Source organism: Prionailurus viverrinus, chromosome C1, assembly GCF_022837055.1.
Source record: "Prionailurus viverrinus isolate Anna chromosome C1, UM_Priviv_1.0, whole genome shotgun sequence".
In the NCBI taxonomy this organism is placed as follows: domain Eukaryota; kingdom Metazoa; phylum Chordata; class Mammalia; order Carnivora; family Felidae; genus Prionailurus; species Prionailurus viverrinus.
The window spans coordinates 14,457,979-14,475,960 of NC_062568.1; the positions used below are offsets into that span (position 1 = coordinate 14,457,979).

The 17,982-nt window shown below is 56.2% G+C and overlaps 1 protein-coding gene across 7 annotated transcripts in view; it reads left to right on the plus strand.

Annotated features, from left to right (window-relative positions):
- Positions 1 to 17,982, plus strand: part of TNS1 (tensin 1) — a 202,247-nt gene that overhangs the window by 95,442 nt on the left and 88,823 nt on the right. For all 7 annotated transcript variants that reach the window (XM_047871203.1, XM_047871204.1, XM_047871206.1 and 4 more), the window contains 3 exons: positions 8,788 to 8,829; positions 9,845 to 9,895; positions 15,954 to 16,003. In XM_047871203.1, coding sequence (XP_047727159.1) covers positions 8,788 to 8,829; positions 9,845 to 9,895; positions 15,954 to 16,003 — 143 coding nt within the window. The remainder of the gene's footprint in view (positions 1 to 8,787; positions 8,830 to 9,844; positions 9,896 to 15,953; positions 16,004 to 17,982) is intronic.

Genomic DNA, 17,982 nt, shown 5'->3' on the forward strand with positions numbered 1-17,982 from the left:
AGAGAAAGAGGGAGACACAGAATCTGAAACAGGCTCCAGGCTCTGAGCTGTCGGCACAGAGCCCGACGCGGGGCTCGAACTCACGGACCCTGAGATCATGACCTGAGCCGAAGTCGGACGCTTAACCGACTGAGCCACCCAGGCGCCCCTGGGATTTCATTTTCTAAACGGCACCAACCACCAGTCTACCTACGTGGTCTGTTTGCCAAAGGACCTGAGATTTAAAGGAGGGTCTGTCCCTCCATCTTTCTGTCCATCCATCCTACCAACAGACATTTCCCGAGCACCCACCTTGTGCCAGGTGCCATTTTAAGGCTGGGGCTGTAAAGTTCTTTTCTGCCACAGTGCCAGGCCTCCTAGAAGGTGGGTGGGGTTGGGTGGCATGGAGTCACAGGAATGAGAGGGCTTTAACACTGTTTGGTCCAGTGAGGCCCTGAAAAAATATTTTTTGACTTTGTTTTTCTTTATTGTGGTAAAACACACGGAGCGTAAGAGTCACCGTCTTCACCGTTTTTGAGCGCAGGCAGTGGTGTTAAGTGAGTATTCCACTCCTGTACAACCATCACCCGTCTGTCTCCGGAACTCTTGTCGTCTTGTAAAACAAAACTCTACCCATCAAACAGAAGGCCCCCTCCGCTTCCCCAGTCCCTGCCAATCACCATTCGGCTTTGTATCTCTGTGAATTTGACCGCTCAAGTGACTCATGTCAGTGGAATCATGTAACACGTGTCCTTTTGTGACTGACTTGTTTCACTTCGCAGGATGTCCTCAAGGCCGTGCTGTGCTGGCAGAATGTCCTTCCTTTTCAAGGCTGAATAATGTTCCATCGTACGTGCGTCACATTTTGCTTACCCGTTCCCCCGTCGGACATCTGAGCTTCCTCCGTGTTTCCATGTTTTAACATTCATTATTGCGAATAATGCTGTTTTCTTGATAGCAGCCATCCTCGTGGGCGTGAGGTGGTGGCTCTGAGATTTTCAGATGACTTCCCCAAGGGGCGGATCTGAGGGAAGAAGGCACCATGCCGCCTCACGGAAGAGGAGAGGATGTGATGTTAATCGGTTCCGGAGAAGTGTGCGGAACCCTCAGCCCCCGTGCTGCCGTCTTGCCCTCCGTTAAGGAGAGTGGCTAGGAGTCACTTCAGTTTGGACGCCAGTCTCTTGATGAAATTTCATCTTGTAGCACTGTGTGCCATGAGTGACCATCTTGGGAGATTCTAGAAAACAGAGCAATGTCAGAAGAACCCCATAGAGCCTTGGTTTTTAAAGGAGAGCGCAAACTCAGGACATTGCATTCCAAGGAAGATTCCCCGAGTGGTGAGGGAGGCTGAAGATCTCAATTTGTGCAAAAGCGCTGTGCGGTCTGGAGAGGGGAAGATATGGATGGAGTGGGTGCGGAATGGGAGTAAGAACGTGAGGAAGGACAGATCGGCTTGTTTTCTGTTGCTCTCCGGAGTAGAACCTAGTAGGTGGAGGTTATTAGAAAGAGGAGGAGACTTGGATGTGAAGAGGAGCTTTCTAACACCTCAAATGGCCCCGCGGGGCCATCGGGGAGTCTCTGTCTATTGCTGGAACCCATACTCACTGATACCTGTTAGGTATGAGGCCGGTGCTGATGGCAGGTCCCTGCTCTGGGGAGTGCCTGGTGGCAGTCCTGGTGGAGGTCCTGCCCTTAGACTGGGCTGGGAAGGGACATGGTTCCTGGAGGCCAAGGCATCCACTAATGTGCTGACCACCACCCCTGGGACCTCCACTGGGAGGGGCCAAAGTCAGGCCTTTGCCCTCAGGAGCCCTGCCCTCCGGAGCCACGTTTAGTGGGGGCGGGGGGAGAGAGAGATTTATCAGGTGGAAATGAATTAGTGCCCGCCTGGGGGCGGGGGTCTGACCAGAGGTACTTGGGAGCCAGGGAAAGAAGCAATCAGGTTGTGCTGTGGTAGTTGAGGAAGTCTGTCTCCTGTTCCAGGTCCCGTTTAAGATGTGAGCAAATGGAAGAGAGGTGGGAAGGAGGAGGGAGAGCTGAGACAGAGAGGGGGTAGGGCCTTGGTGTGAGTTACCGTTGGGAGCCAGGGCAAATCCAGGGTAAATATTTTTGGCCAGTCTGCCCTTGCTGGGTGGGGTTGGGGGGGAGGGTAAGTGGGGCCAGACAATCCTGTCTCATTTTGGTTGGTGGCCCTGGCTGGGCATGCTGGTGGAACTGGTTGAGTGCAGGAATGGAGGCAGAGTGAACCCGGCATGTGTGGCCAGATGAGGGAGGAGTTCACAAGCTGGGCAGGGGAACTTGAACTTGATGAGCCAAGCAGTAGGGCCGTTATGGGTCCGTGAGTGGGGAAGTGACCCAAAGCTGGATCTGAGTCTGCTGCCAGCTGTGGGGTGTGGCTGGGTGGCGAGGGGGCTGCGGGAGGAGGGCTGGGTGGACCGGAGGCTGGCACAGGTGCTTGGCGGGGGGCAGAGAGGATTTCGACAAGAGTGGCCAGAAGGGCAGGGACGAAGGGCCGAGCGGACTCCCAGCGCCCTGGCTGAGGGGAGAATAGCATCCAGGGTGGAGCAGGGGGTAGGAGGTGTGTTGGGGGGAGTACTCCCCCCTGGCCTGGCCAGGTGTGTGCATGCCACCCCTGCCCTTGCCCCCTCTCAGCCAGGAGCTGTGCTCTGGGTCCCTCGGGGTGAACTGGGGCCGGCCCGAGGACAGGAGTGGGCTTGCCCGGGCCCCTCCCTGGGGGGTGCGGGGAAAATCAGGCATCACATTCCATTTAATCACACCCAGCCTGTTCTCTTTCTCTGGTGGCCTAGGCCTGCCCAGGAGAGGATGTCGCCCCTGGAGTGACTTCACTCAAACACTTCGGGGGGAACCAGGCTGCTGGCCTCCCTCCTACCCTGGCTGGGCCTAGCCCTGCTTGTTCCACACCCTCTCTCCAGCCCCCTGCACCCAGTGCTGATGCCCAGCCCCAGTGGCTCCCCGTTCCCAGGATGGCCGTAATTAACACGAAGGGTGGGGGGCAAACACAGGCTTTGAGGCGAAGACCTGCGCTCACGTAGAGCTGGCCAGCCTCCCTGGACGCTCAGTTTCTGCATCTGCCAGAAGGGTTCCAGAGAGCCTCTGCTGCCTCAGCTCGTTTTATCCTGTGTGATGGTCCCGCTCCCACCCCTGGGGCTATGGGGTCTGTAAAGTGCCATCCCGGCCACGCCCCCTCTGAGTGCCCAGGAAATGGCGCTTCTCTGCTCTTCCCTTATGCTACCAGCCCCTCCTTTCATCTGCTTAGGGTTCTATTTCTGGAACGGAGCAAGTGAGCCCGGAATAACCTGCCGTGGGTCCTGGGGCTGAGGACGCCCCAGCCCCCCGCTGGCTCTACCTGCCAGCTCCCACCTGTTCTCCCCACTCCTGAAAGGCACCACTGCCTGTGACCTCACAGCCCGTTGCCATGGCAGTAGATGTGATGTCATGGGGTCTTTTGGGCCTGAAAAACTGCCCGGATTCCAGGCCTCCCAGGGGGCAAGAGTGGGGAGGGCTGAAGGGGTGGAAGGGAGGAGGGTGTGAGGAATTTCTGGACAGAATGTTCCTCCGGAGGCTGAGTCTGCATTCTGCGCCAGACCCCTCCCCCCAGCCCTGGGCTTGGGCATCCACCCGCCTCCCCCCATTGGCCCTTGCCTTGCCTTTTCCTTCCTGCACAACAGCAGCCCACAGATACATTTTTTCCCCAGCCCACCCTCCCTGCAGGCCACCAATATGTACTGCACAAACCCCTGGGCAGCATCCTGGCCACACAGCCCCTCGGGCCCACACAGTCGGGGTGGGTATGCATGCATGGAGGGGGCGTGCCTGTGTCTTTTTTTGGAAAAAAAAAAAAAAACTTGAGGAAAGGATGTGCAGTTTCCCTTATCCGCCCTGTGGTTCACAACCCCTCACATTCAGGAAGTTCTCTCTGATGTCTGATTCAGTGTCTTCTACTGCAGCCCATTTCCTCCTCTTCCTATGGCAGTGCATTGGAGGAGTCTCTTCCTCCTGAGGGTCCGAGACAATTAGTCGTTAAGTCACAGAAAGCTTGTTCCCAACAGGAGGGCAGTTGATTGAGAGGAACTCTCAGTGAGTGAGGATCATTGCCAGGGAGGGGAGCTAGAACCTGAGAGACGGTGAGGGAGCCTGGTTCGAATCCCAGCCCTCCTCCCTACTAGCTGTGCTGTGTTGGGCAAGTTACTGAATCTCCTGGACCTTCTGTCTCAACTGTAAAGTGGGGTCCTGCTTACCTCACAGGGTGGTGATGCCGATTGATGATCGTGAAAGTCAAGAACCTGATATGACGCCCAGATCATTAGCACTCAATGAACAATTACTGTTATTGTGCTGATGTTATGAAAAGGCATCCCCAGACGAGGGCCAGGAAGAGGTAAGGCAGGTGAGACACCCATGGTGGAAAATGTGAGAAGGCATGTTGCTCTCAGGGTCGTGTGGGTGCACGTTAAACTGCCTGAGAGTGAATGCCTCCTTACATTTTCTGCCCTAAGCACCTCACCCTAGTCCCTGCCTCGCTGCAGACTTAGAGTTTGGGACCCTAGAGCAGGGTGATCTGTGAAGAGCAAGGCTTGGCCATCAAGTGGCACCAGGTCCAAACCCTGCCACCTGCTTGGCGTTGTCCTGGCTGGGGGCAAGGAGGATTCCTGAAGACCCCTGGCAGGGCTGTGAGTTGACCGCCCTCAGCTTCAGAAAGCCTGGGGTCCTTAGATCTAGGTTTTATGCTGGGATTGGGTAGGGGTGGGGCTAGATGAGGGGTGCCCTCCCTGTCTGGGCTTCATCTGCTATACCCTTCTGCAGCTGAGCCTCAGGGGGAGGGTAGGGGAGAGCCTTCCTGCTAATGCGTCCTGCAGGTTGGCTAGAGATTGGGGTGAGGGTCAGCAAGGTGAGCTCAGCGGTGGGGTCTAGAGACCTGGGTGCCAACCCCAGTATTGCCGTGGACCTTCCCGCGAGAGGCTGGGGGACTCAGACCTCTCTGCACCTCAGTTTCCCCATCTGTGAAACAGGGAGGGAGGGAGGAGATGGTATCTGAGGTCCTTGTCAGAGCTGGTGTTCTGAGGAGTGGTGTGCAAGGATGGTGTGTGTGTGTGTGTGTGTGTGTGTGTGTGTGTGTGTGTGTGTGTAAGAAGGTCTTGGCCAAAATCCAAGCAAAGATGGAGGTCAGAGAGCTCGGCTCCAGGAGGTCTGGGGGCACCAGCCTCACGGTCAGGGGTGAGCATGGTCAGGGGGCCAGGGAAGATAGTGAAGGGCTCTCGTGGTTAACTCACTCAGTCGCTATTTGCTGAGGGCCTACAGTGCACCAGGCCCCGCCCCAGGCTCTGGGGGCTATGGGGACTTACCTTGTAGTGGGGCAGGAAAACCCTAAATGAGATAAGCAAGTAGAATACATAGTGTGTTGGAGAGCAAGGGGTTCGAAGAAGAAAACTAAACCAGGGAACAGGGAAAAAGAATGTTTGAGTGGGTGTGTATCCACGTCCCAAAGGTGGGCTGACAGCCCAGGCCGAGTGGGTCGCTGTGGCCATCGGAGCTCTGGGTCGGCCAGCTCAGGGCCCACAGGTTGGGGTGCTCTGGGGGCTTCCCTACAGCACAGTCAAGGGGCTGGGGCAGGGGCAGCCTCAGGGAGACCCTGACCTTGTGTTCCCTGTCCCTTGCCTTTTTCATTCCCAGAAGCTCCAGGGCTGGTGGTGCCTGGGGAACAGAGAAGCAGGACTTCAAACCTGGGAGGACTGGGATGCAAGACAGAGGGGTGGGGAGCTCAGTGTGCATGCTGGGCTGTATTTGCAAACACCGCAGGGTAACACTGGGTGTCTAGCTCGGGAGGGGTTTTGGGAAATTTTTATCTTCTCAGAAAGCATGTCGACCACTAAGTCGAAGGCGTCTGATGGCTGACCCTGTGGCCGCCCTCCAGCTGGCCTGGGGAAGGGGTGGGGGCCGAGGGGCTGGTGCTCAGATGATCGCTGGCCGGGAGGGAAGTTTCTCTTGCAGTGCTGAGGCCTGTGGTTTCTAATATTGACTCGTCTCCCTGGGGAGGGGTGGAGCAGGAGGGTCAAGGCGGGGTAGGGTGGGCCTTGGGAGTGTGCAGGGTGGAGACGGTAAATAACAGCTAACATTTATTGAGAGCTTCCAAGTGCCAGGCCCTATTCTAAGTGCTTAATGTGCTCCGTCTCATTTGGTGCTCACAAAATAGCGCTCAGCAGCCCTGTTGAGGAGCAAGGACAAAGTGACCTGCTCGCGGTCACAAGTTAGTAGCAGAGAGAGTCAGGACGGGGCCCTGGCTGCTAACGCTGTTAGCTTAGACCTGTGGTTTTCAAAGTGGCATCCCCGTGCCTGGAAACCTTTGAGAGATGCACGTTCTTGGGTTCTACCATAGGGCCACTGGATTAGACCCTCTGGTCAGGGCCCAGACACCTGTATGTCCACAGCCCTCCAGGGGATTCTGAGATCCTCCCCTCCTCCCCTCCCCGCTGCCCGCCCTGTTCACAGCCTGTTCTGCCCAGAGTCAGGCCTCTCAGGAGGTTTTACCCAGAGCAGGACGAGGGCCTCCCAAGGGCCTGTAATGAGCCTGGGGCAGGTACTTTGTCTCCACCTTTTCCGTCCTACCCGATTTCTGTCCTTTCTGCCCCCTGCCCCCCCCCCCCCCCCCCGCCACCCCGCTCCCCGTCTAGGCAGGCTGGTTAAGAGTGAGGGCTTTGGAGTTGGGAGATCCTGGATTCAAATCTCAGTTCTGTGGTGTAGACTCTGCACACAGAAGGTCCCTGGGATCAGCCTGCCTGGAGTGTTCCTCCTTTCCTGGAGGCTAGAACAGCTCAGAGAGGAGGCAGTTGGGCCTTCCTGCTTAGCCACAGTCTCCACAGGAGTGTTGCAGAGCCCTGGACCAGAAGGGATAGTGGGAGGGTCAGAGCACCACTGCCGAGGACTCCCCTGGTTGGGGCTGGTGGTTGTTGGAGGCTGAGGAGAGAACCTGGCCCCAGTTAGCAGGCAGCTCCTAGAGCTCAGGCTGGGATAGCGGTCCCTGGGGATTTCCAGACTGCCCCTGCCGGGTGGCCTGTGGGCCGGGAGTGGGGGCTGGAAGAGGGTGGCTGAGGACTGGGACTGGGCTCAGAGGGAGTAGAATGTGACATCTTTTCTTCTCCAGAGTCATCCTCAGACTCCAGGCGGGCTGACCTGGGGCCTGGGAGGCACTGGCTGACTTGCCTCCCCATCTCTTACTCTGTTCCTGGGCCCTGTCCTCCCTCAACCATCCACGTTGCCTTGGCCATGAACTCCTCAGGAAGTTTCATCTTCTGGAAAGAAGTTTTGGCCTCAGCCTCCCATCTTCCAAGCCATAGGGGTAAAGGGGTCTGGGCCATTTCCAGAAAGAGCAGTGCTACCTTGATCCCAGCTGGCTTTCTTCCTCCATGCCCAGCTCTCCTCCCTGATGCCAGAACCTTTCAGAGGCCATTCTGTCCTTTCCCCTGTCTTCCACAGGGGTGAGCAGCTCACCAGGAATGGGGTCAGGGCAGGCGTTTCCTATTCTGAGACACTGTCCTAAGCTGGTTCCTGCTCATCATGGCAACGGCTTGCTTTCTAACCTTCACGGTCATGCTCATGTCCTTCTGTGTGATTCAGGGGCCCCTGGAACTTTACTGGGTGGGAAACAGAGCCCTCGAGACTGTAGGCAGGAATTGGATCTGGAATGGGAAGTTTCTCTCCTGTATGGGGGAGTCCAAGGAACCCGCTTTTTAGGATCCCTTTAGTAGGAAACACTAATGTTGTCCTGGCAGGGAAAGGGTGGAGCCAACATCAGGGACAGGATCAGTCCAGGATCAGCATCAGGACAGGATCAGCCGGCATGTATTGGTGGCCGGCTACACATATATCCCAGTCCCCGGCGTGAGGGATATGGCAGATGAGTTGGTAAAAATGCTGCTTTGAATGTTTTTTGGAGGCAGGTGAGTAAGACTCACAAAACAGTATTTGGGGAACAAGACATATTCCCATGATGAGATTATTTATACCCGAAGGACCAGAGACGTAACACAGAGAGCAGGCTTATTGGAGTTCCAAGGCAGGAGGGAGTCCTCCTTACTGGGTGTTCAGGAAGGGCCTCGGGGCGGAGACCTTGTCGGAAAAGAGTGTGGATGCAGGAGCCATTCCGCAAGCAAAGGCCTGAATGTGGGAATAAACCAGGAGATCTAGGGACAGGTCTGGATGGGGCAGAGCTTTGGGGCAGGGCTAATGGTGGGGGGCTTTGAAAGCCCACACAAGAGTTAAGTCTCTGGAAGACTTCATCCTGGACTGTGGGGATTTCACACAAAGACCACGAAGTGCTGAGTCCCAAGATGGGGTTCAAATCCTGTTGTGGCCAGTAGTAGTCGATGACTTTGGGCTACTCATTTACCTTGTCCTTTTCTGTGAAGTGGGGGCTCAAAGGTAATAATGGGACCCACCTCACTGGGTTCTCGTCACGAATAAATGAGCCGGTACAGGTGAAGACGGCTGGCACATAGGGATAGGCATGACCTTGACCCTCTCTGTGTTCCTTTTGGAGGGGTCAGCAACTGAATCACAGGCCTTGGTGAGAGGTTCGTCGAGCTGGCTCGTTCTAGTACCAGTCGGATTATTTTACGTTTTCTGAACTCTGCCTCCCAAGCATGGGGCTAGCCAGGTTACCTCTGAGCCTTGGGTCGCCGGCATGGGCCCTGCTTCAAGAGGCATTCCGCCCTGGGGAGAGAGCCAGCCCGAGACCCAACCTGTGGCTGTTCGCCCTGAGGCCTCACACTGTTTTGTCCCTGTGTTTTGCAGCCCATCAACCCTGAGAATGCCCCGAAGAATGTAGCCGACACGGTGAGTGGCAGCAGGTGGTGGGAAACAGTCTGGGCATAGTGTGGGAAGCCCAGAAAGCAGAAGGTGGATTTGGGGGAAAGTGAACAGATGTGTTTGGGGACATCTTTCTGGAGTAGACTTGGGGAACTTGAGAGGAAGTGATGGGCTTGTGGGTCACGTGGGGACCTGGGCATCTGACATCACTTACGTGTTCGGAAATGGATTGCTAGGGAATTAGGGAGGCAGGTGGGAGAGGCCAGTGGTTAAATGTGGGTTTCTTTATTAAATATGTAGAATGTGAGAAAGCTGGGCAGATGTTTCCAAACAGAACTTTCTGACTTAGCAGAAAGACAGACAGTTTTCCAATTTCCTCAAGGCTACATGAGGAGGAAGGGAAGAGAGTGGGTGGGTCCCAGAGTGTGGAAATCGAGATTAGCAGCTGAGGGGGATCTCCTGGCAATGGCCAGCACGTAATAATGGGCTTACAGTTGGAGGGCTTGTGTTCAGATCCTGCCTCATACAAGCTGCTTCTTTTTTTAAAGTTTATTTATTTACTTTGAGAGAGCAAGCAAGCAAGAGAGCAGGAGTAGGGGAGGGGCGGAGAGAGAGAATCCCAAGCAGGCTCCACACCACCAGCACAGAGCCCGATGCTGGGCTCGAACTCACAGACCGTGAGATCATGACCTGAACTGCAACCATGAGTTGGACGGTTAACCGACTGAGCCACCTAGGCGCCCCCTTCATTCAGGCTTCTAATTGTGTGGCCATTGGCAATTCATGAGCCTGCCTGTACCTCAGTTTTCTTACCTGCAAAATGGGAAGAGGAAAATCATAACACAAATGAGAGGGTTGGTTGGCTCTGAGGGGCTTTTAGTGGACAAAGAAATGATAAACACACAACTAAGTTGCCTCCGAGGCCCTTCTGCCAGCTCCCTCACCCCCAACCCCTGCCAATCCCAGTAGGTGAAAAACGAGGGTGCCCTTTGATTACTTTCCTTGACTCCCCTCTCTGACTGTGTTTTTTCTCCGTCTCCAGGGAGAAGGAGCTTTCCGGGGTGGAAACACACGGAAAAGCCTTGAGGAAGACGTAAGTATGGGGATGGGGAAGGGAAGGGTTTGGCTGGGCTCATGGTGCCCCAGGGGGATTGGAGGTGTGGATGATCTATACTACCTGCCTTGCTGAAGGATCCCTTACCTCCTTTCCAGAAGGACAGGCAGGGGTCTCTGAGTGCTATGGCTGAGCAGGGGAGGAGGGGTTGGAATGGTGAACAAACCCCATGGACTTACCTACTGGACCTCAGTCTTGGCTTTGACTCCCAGGTCGGCTGGATCCAGAGCTCATTTGCCCATCACTTTGCCAGACCTCAGTGCTCCAGGGGAGGGAGGCAGCGAGGGTGTGCTGTGAGGTCTGGCTCGGTGGTGAGCGGGATACTAGCAGAGCTATAGCAGAAGGACTAGGGACAGAGGCGAAGAAGGACTCCTGGGCTCACAGAGGGTCATCAGACCTTGAGGAATTACAAGCTCTGCTTCTTTGGAAAAAAGGGGTCTTTGCAAACGCCAGGATCTTCTGTGTGGCTTCAGTGCCGTTGATTCTGGAGGAAGAAGCTGGAAGCTGGGCCCGTTGACCCCTCTGGGCTCTTCCTGGTGGGCAGTTTTGGTGGAGGTCAATGGGCAAATTGCTTAAATGGAGAGACCCCTGGGAAGGGCAGAAGGGGCTCTCCTGGGACCCTGCTTTGAGCGGTGCTCGTGTCTGGGCTTTTCCTCATGTGCCCGGGGTAGACACCCCACACAGTCGGGCCTTTCTCTTTCTTCCCCACTCTCGTCTGACAATTTGCCCCTATGCTGGCCTCCATCCTTGCTCGCCCTGATCCACAGAGGAACAGGGAGTGGTTTTGGCGGTTGGCACAGGGGGAGCTGTTGATGGCATGAGGCCCTATCATCTGACAGCTGCCTGACCCGCCATGGGGAGGGCCCCAGAGGGAGGTGCTCAGGCTGCGGGAGGCAGCTCCTGCAGGCGGCCGCCCTTGTGTGGTGAGCCCGTGGCCACGGCCACATTGCCCTGGGGCAGCCCTTCATGGCCAGCCCTGCAAGGCGGAGGCGTCCCTGTGGCTGTACGACCTGTCCAGGAGGAGCGGGAGCATGCCTCTTAAATTAGTGGGGAAGGCTCTGTTCAAGGTACGTGTGGGTCCTATGGGCACGGAGTGCACATGTTGGGGAGGGACTCTTGTCCAAGTTTGCGGTATTTTGGGGGCTGAGATGTGGGTCAGAAATTAGGCTTTGTGTGTACCTACTGCTGAGGACGAACTAAAGTAGTGCACCTAAAGCATATAATATATGCTCAATAAATATTAGCCATTCTTATTACTGTTATTTTGACCAAGGGCCCAGAGCTGGATTGAGTATTTTGGTGATCCCCAGACACCACCCTTATGGTGGATGCTATGGTCCCATTAAAAAATTTTTTTTTAATGTTTATTTATTTGAGAGAGAGAGAGAGAGAGAGAGAGAAAGAGTGAGCAGGGGAGGGGCAGAGAGAGGGGGAGACAGAGGATCCGAAGCAGGTCCCATGCTGCCAGCATAGAGCCCAATGTGGGGCTTCAACTCACAAACCATGAGATCATGACCTGAACCAAGGTTGGATGCTTAAGCGACTGAGCCACCCAGGCGCCATTGGTCCCATTTTTCAGATGAGGAGGTAGAGACTTGAAGGGGCTCAGTGAATTGATCAGTGCCTTCCCCACCCCTTCCTGGGTTTGCTGCTCAGATCTGGTTGTACCCTGCTCTCCCAGCCCTTGGCCAGGAGATGATGTGTGAACTAAAGCCTTTACCTGACGGCCTGGGCACACTTACGGCCAGGTCCTGATGCTGCTGCTTCCCCCAGCCCCAGCCTGGGACAGACATAGCTTGTCAGGGAAAGCTGCAGCAAGAGAGAGTGAAGTTAGACATCATGAAGAACTTTTTGACGTGATGGTGGGTATGACCTTGGTCCCAGGAAATAAAGAAGCGGCCCTTTAGTTGGGATGGGAGGTTTTTTTTTTTTTAGAAGGAAAGTTTGTTGATTTGGGATGAATGCGTGTGTGTCTAATGTGTGCCAAGGTGGGTAAGGGTTGTGTCCTGTCTAGATGTGGGAAGAGGGTTGTGACTTCTGGCGTAGCTAGTCTAGTCAAGGGAACACTAAGCGAGCGAGCGGATTCTAGAATGGCCTGTGTGCTGCAGAGGAGGGAAAACCTAGTGTCTAAAGTTCCCAGACACCTGTCTCAGGTTGGGTGATCCCAGGGTCTTTGGTCCATGCCCTGCTCAGCCATGGGGGACCCCCGCAGTCTGCCCCGTGCGAGGAGACCTGTGCCAGAGGCGGCACAGTTGCGGCCCTCAGCCTAGTGCCGTGCTGTTGGGCCTGTTTGTTGAGCTGTTTTCCTGTCTCTGGCCCGTGGCCCAGGACTCACAGGGCCGGAATGGCTGTTTTCCTCCAGCAGGGCTGGTGTGTAGAGAGGTTTGTGGATGCTGTGCTGTGTCGCACTCTGTTTTGGAAAAATCCAGGCTGGTGGGCAGGAAGGAGAGAGGAAGGGGTGTGGCTGGAGGGGCTGGTGGGGGCGGGAGGGGGTGGCCACGGCCCCCAGAGGAGAGGTAGGAATGGGGACGGGCCCCTGACGTAGATTGGGCACCAATTTCTGGCTGCCTGACGTGGCCCCTGGTGTTTCTTACGGACCCTCCTCCCGACTCTGCCCCCTGGGGACTGGGGCTCAGGAAACGGCTTTTCTTTTGGTCCAGAGCTGTTGTGTTTGGTCTGTGGACCTCAAAGGCAGGCAGGACTCTTCCCACACAGTTGTTGCTCTAAACCAACCCCACCCAGGTCCTGGGGTTCCCGCTCCTTGCTGCATGGTGGAGAAGGTGGTGGCAAATAACAGAGCCTAGGGCCACAGACCTTGAGCCACTCAGAAGTGTCCGAGTGGTCGTTGGCAGTGGGGACCAAGGCAAAAAGAGTTGGCTGGATCTGCAGGATGAAGGGTGAGGGTTAGATACTAGGAGGAACTTCCTGGCAGAGAAGTAAGACACCGTTTTGGTGGGGGGGCCGTGGAACTTCCTTTCATGCTGTTCTCTTACTGAAAGCGAGACCGCGGTTCGGTGATGACTGTAGGGGAGCATTCTTGGTGCCTAGGGAGTTGGATCAAAGTTGTGTTATTGATCTCTGTCCTGGGAGAAGCTGGGGGGGGGGGGGGAGGTAAAGCCGAATGGGCAAAGGGCTTTGAGAGCCCCAGAGAGGAGAAGAATGGGATTACAGGCTGACCGAGAGCTTCTTTTTTCTTTTTAAAATAAAATCTTTGTAGTACTTTTTGTAAAGCCCTCTGGTAGTTTCCCCTGGGGGCTTTAGGTGGAACAGGTGAATCACATAAGATCACACGAGCACTGTGCTATACCCATTTTACAGACTGGCCAGTGAGACCCGGCAGCAGAGTCTCATGCCTGTTCTTGAAAGAACAGCTCCAGTATAAGCTCTCTGAGGTCAGGGGTTTCGCCTCCTCCGGTCCCCAGCGCCTAGCGCGTTGCCTGGCACACAGCTGGTGGCACTCAGCGAGGGTTTTTGGAATGAGGGAAGGAGCGTGATGACGGGCAGCAGAGATGACTGATGTCTCAGGGGGCTCCCAGCCTCCCAGAGAGGGTGTGTGTGCTGAGGCGTGTGCTGGGGGTGCCCATCTCTGGCCTCATGTGTGAGGTCACCTGTGTGTTTTGGAGCGTGAGGCCGTGCTTGCTCATACCCCCCGCCCCCACAACTATGTGTGGTTCTTCACGTCCACGAGACTCAGGCTTGTCACCCGTGTGTCTGCTTTCTGCCAGCGAGTGTCACATGTCCTCGAACTCTGCAGAAAACAGGAAGCCCCGTCAGTTAGAGGACGGCCCAGTGATTCAACAGGGGATGACCATCCAGCTGTTCCCGTCCCTGTCATCTGGTGGGGTCACGGTCCAGGGCAGCTTCCTCCCCTGCTGCCCCTTCCCTGGCTGGCCTGGAGCAGAGCCGGCTTGGACTTTGTCTTATCACCTCTGGAGGCGGCACGGCCAGACTCTGTTGGGGCCAAGTTTTTATTTATCTTCCCTGGCTTTTTTGGGGTGGGGAGGTTAAGGAATGTGGAGTGTTGTAACTTTGGGAGGGGGGTGGAGAAACGGGATCCAGCTCTCCTGTCCCGTTCTTCCTTTTCACCCCTGCGCCCGAGGAGGCTTCTGGCTCCCCTTGGCTCCCCAGTCCCCTCGCCAAGCCGGCCTCAATATCACGTTGTCTCCCTGCAGCTCCGTGAGCCCAGACCCATGGCCCTGACCACACCGCAAGCCTCGGCTGCAGCTGTGGCTTCCAGTTGTTCGAGGCAGCTGTGGTGGCCTCCTCCAAAGTGGCTGTGGATCAGCAACAGATGAAACCCGAGGGGCTATTTATAGCAGGGTGGCCCCGGGGCCTGGAGCAGGGCCTGGAGCCTGGGGCGGTCCAGCAACTCCTCATCAGGGACCAGTGAAATCAAGACGGATGAAGTGTTGGGTCTCTGTGTTCCTCTGGGCGGGTAGTTTTGGAACAGCCTGGTTTGGGGCTTGAAAACCAAACACGATCCCTCTTACCTGCGCCCCCCCTCCCCCCACCATGCCTGACTCATGCAAAGCCAAGTTGTCAAGGCCAGGGGGCTGTGGAGACAGACACTTTCCTCCCCAACAGCCCCACTTGGTTCTTCCTGCTGCTACTGCAGAGGCTGAGTGGTTCGGAGCTGAGCTGTAGCCCACGCAGAGGGGGCTCTGGGTGCAGCCTTCTCACGGGTGGCTGGATGGAGACACCTCCTCTTAGTGGGGCTGCCCTGACTTTGGGCACTACCAGGAGCCCGGCCTCCAGGCTTTTCCGTCCCTGCCTTGTCGGCCCTGCAGGGGCCTGGAGGAGGCCGAAAGCGGCTGCTCTCCTCAGGGTCCCAGTGGTTAAACCCAAAGTCTGAGGGTGAGTCCTGCCAGTTGTCAACTTCCCCAGGACTTGGGGGTGAGTCACCGTGCCTCAGTTTCTCCTCTCCCTGGTAGACTGTGGTCCTGTCTCCTCCAAGAGGTGGTTGCAACTTGGTGGTGGGGAAAGGCTGGTTTCGGGGAGGCACAGGGATGTTTGGAAGGTGCCGATGGGCTCGGAGAGCCGTGGCTCGGCCTGGGAATCTAGAAGTTGGGCGGTCGATTTTGCATCACGTGAGGTGGCTGACAGGTGGGGGGAGAGGTGATGCAGGGCTCTGTGTATAGAGGTGAATGTTGGTTGTATGTGTAAGCACCCTTTTAATTGTACTAGATGCAGTAACAGTAACAATGAAGAAGTACCTTATATGCATACTTCCTTTTAATCTTCAACTCCGTAAGGATTGCCCCATCTTACATGTGACGTTACAGAGATCCAGAGCATCGAGTACTCCCAGATCGGCCGGCAGGGTGACCCTTAGCTTCCATCACGGTGCCATCGGGTCGTCTTGGGCTGTTTGGGACCCGAACTGGGGTCCGTTTGCCTAAATTTGTGCCAGTTGACAACCCTCGAGAGGGGAGCGGGTGAGGGGGTAACCCAGTGGGCGGTGGGTCCGTAGGAGGGTAACTTGCTGCCCAGCACTGGTCTCTGTGGGTACACGCTGCCCCTGGCTGCTCTCAAGCCACAGCTTCTGCTCTAATGGCTCCTTGTTGCTGCTGTGAAGGGGAGGATTGCGGGATGGTGGTGGTCAGGGGGTCAAGGTTCAGAGCAGGACAACCGGTCTTTTCCTTCTGTCATGCTCGCGGTCGGTATTCTCCCCTGGGGGTTACGGTTACGGCATCCAGGGAATCAAGATGAAATGTGTTTCCGTCCATTTTGAAACTCTTTTATTGAGCATGTACTCAGTGCAGATGGCACCAGCCCACACATTTCTCAGCATCTGGGATTTCTTTCTTCCCTGGGGAGGGAGAGCTGGGCCCTCTGGGGGCTCGCATGCGCACTCACAAGCGATCGGCCTTGGTCGCTTTTGGCCTTAGGTTGCTGTGTAGCCTGGATGTTAGGGTGCCCGCGCTGGAATGTTGGCCAAGAAATAAGAGCATCTGTGTTTGTCTGCAGCCCTGATGCTCCCGGGGACATCTCTCCGCCAGCCTCCTCCATAATGCCGCTTGTCTTTTCTCTGTCCTAGGGCTCCAGCAGAGTCACCCCGAGTGTCCAGCCCCACCCCCAGCCCATCAGGTATGCCTGGCCTGTTGGGGGGGGTGGCTAGGGATGGGGGTGCCGCTGTGAGGTCACTGTGTGTGTTTCCAGCAAATCATGCTTTTGGGTGCCTGAGACCAAAGTCATAAAGCCACAGGTAGGGACCGTGGGCGGATGCGCAAGCCACAGAGAGAGGATGCGGGTAGCTGCATACCCTTGGAAATGGTCATGTTTTGAGTTCTAGCTCGAAGCTAGGCCTTGAGCTGGATTTTTTTTTTTTTTTTAATGTCCCTGCACGATCCCATCTAGTCCTTGCACCAACCCTGCAGGGTAAGTCTTTTTATTCCCATTTGGCAGATGGAGAAACTGAGTCTCAGGGAGGTGCGATGACTTGTTACAGGTCACGCAACCAACAAGAGGCAAGACTTGGGTGTGCCTTCGGGACTGGCTGGCATCATAGTCTATGCTAGATCCAAGTCCTCTCTGTGGGCAGGGTTTTTGATGTTGAGGGTCATTTAGAAAAGGAAAGTTCTCTAACTGGCTGGGCCGGCAGGGACTGGGGACAGGGATGCACAAGGACTGGGTGCCTTGCTGATCTGTGTGCAGGTCCTGTGGTTTTTCTGGCTTGGGCCCTTCCCTCTCTGCCTCACCTTCACCTCTGAGGCTCCTGAGACAAGTGAGAATCTGGCTCCAGGGAAATGGAGCTCCAGCCAGAGAGGGCTGGTGTGTAGCTAAAGCCCCCAGTGGGTTGTGGCCGGGCTGCCAGCTGCCCACAGACCTGAGCGGCCCCTTAGAGAATCTTCTTCCCTTACAGCTGAGAACCACCTTGGGGTGGGTGGGTGCAGGGTGCGATGCTGAAGTTGGCCAGGTGGTGGCACCGTTCTGCCTTGGACCCATCCCTGCCTGCCCAAGGCTGCAGTGAGAACCTTATCTTAGGCACAAGGAATGGCCCGGCTCAGAGGTCAAATTCAAACTGGGCTCCTTACCACAGCCCACTGACCCCTCTACCACTTGGCTCCTGTCCTTGTCACCATGGAGAAGCCATACCTCGCCCTCGGCACCCCCCCCATCTCCAAGCCCCATATACACAGTTGGGTTCCAAGTTAACCCTGGTGGTATCTCTCTGCTGCCCCTCCCGTCTCACCTTGACCCTGCTGTAGTGAAAGAGTCTCAGAAGGAAATGTTGCCCACCTTGGATACAAAGAGGAAGTGAGACAATAGGGGGCGGGTGACAGGGTAAGAAGGTATGGTGACAGGGAGGGTGTAAGGTGGGCCTCAGAATGGAATTTCAGTGTCCTGAGACCCATTTCCCATTCCTGTCAGCTCCCCGGGGGCCACTCTGGGCCCTCCTGCTGGAAGAGAACCTGGATGAGGTATAAAGGCGTGAGCCCCTGCCTCCCCTCACCCGGTGCAGGGGCTCCCCACTTCCTTTAGGAGCTCAGGTGGCCACCTGCCGCCGCAGCAGTAAGCTCAGCACCCTCTTAGAAATCACGGAGGCTGCAGCCAAGAAATAGCCCTGGAAGGTGGTGGGAGCTGCCAGAGGTGGGGGAGAGCCAGGGAACAAAGGGCGGGAGCCGGCCTGCCTCTGGGGAGGGCTGGAATGTGCGCCGTGGTCTGGCTTACTGGAGCCCAGGTGAGCTTGTCACCTGAGCTGCCCTTTCCCCTGAGAAGCCTCCCCCCCCCCCCCCCCCCCCCGCCCACACTATAGCTCGGGAGCAGGGGGAGGGCGGAAGAATGCTCAGCTCCAGGGGCACCTGCCGCTCTCCTTCCTGTACTAGATCCGTCCCAGGATCCTTTGAAAGACTTCTGCCAGACCAGGTGGCCACAGTGTGTTGGAGGGCTGAGCTGGACTCCTGGGCTCCTGGCAGGTTCTGATCCTGACCCCGACCTCTGCGTTTATAGGTTGAAGGCAGTGCCGACAGAATTGATGGCCACCTCGGGTTGCTGTCATCCCTGTTTGGCTTGGAAATGGCCCGAGGTCCTTGCCAGCCTCTGCCCAGCTCCCTTTCCTCTGGTGC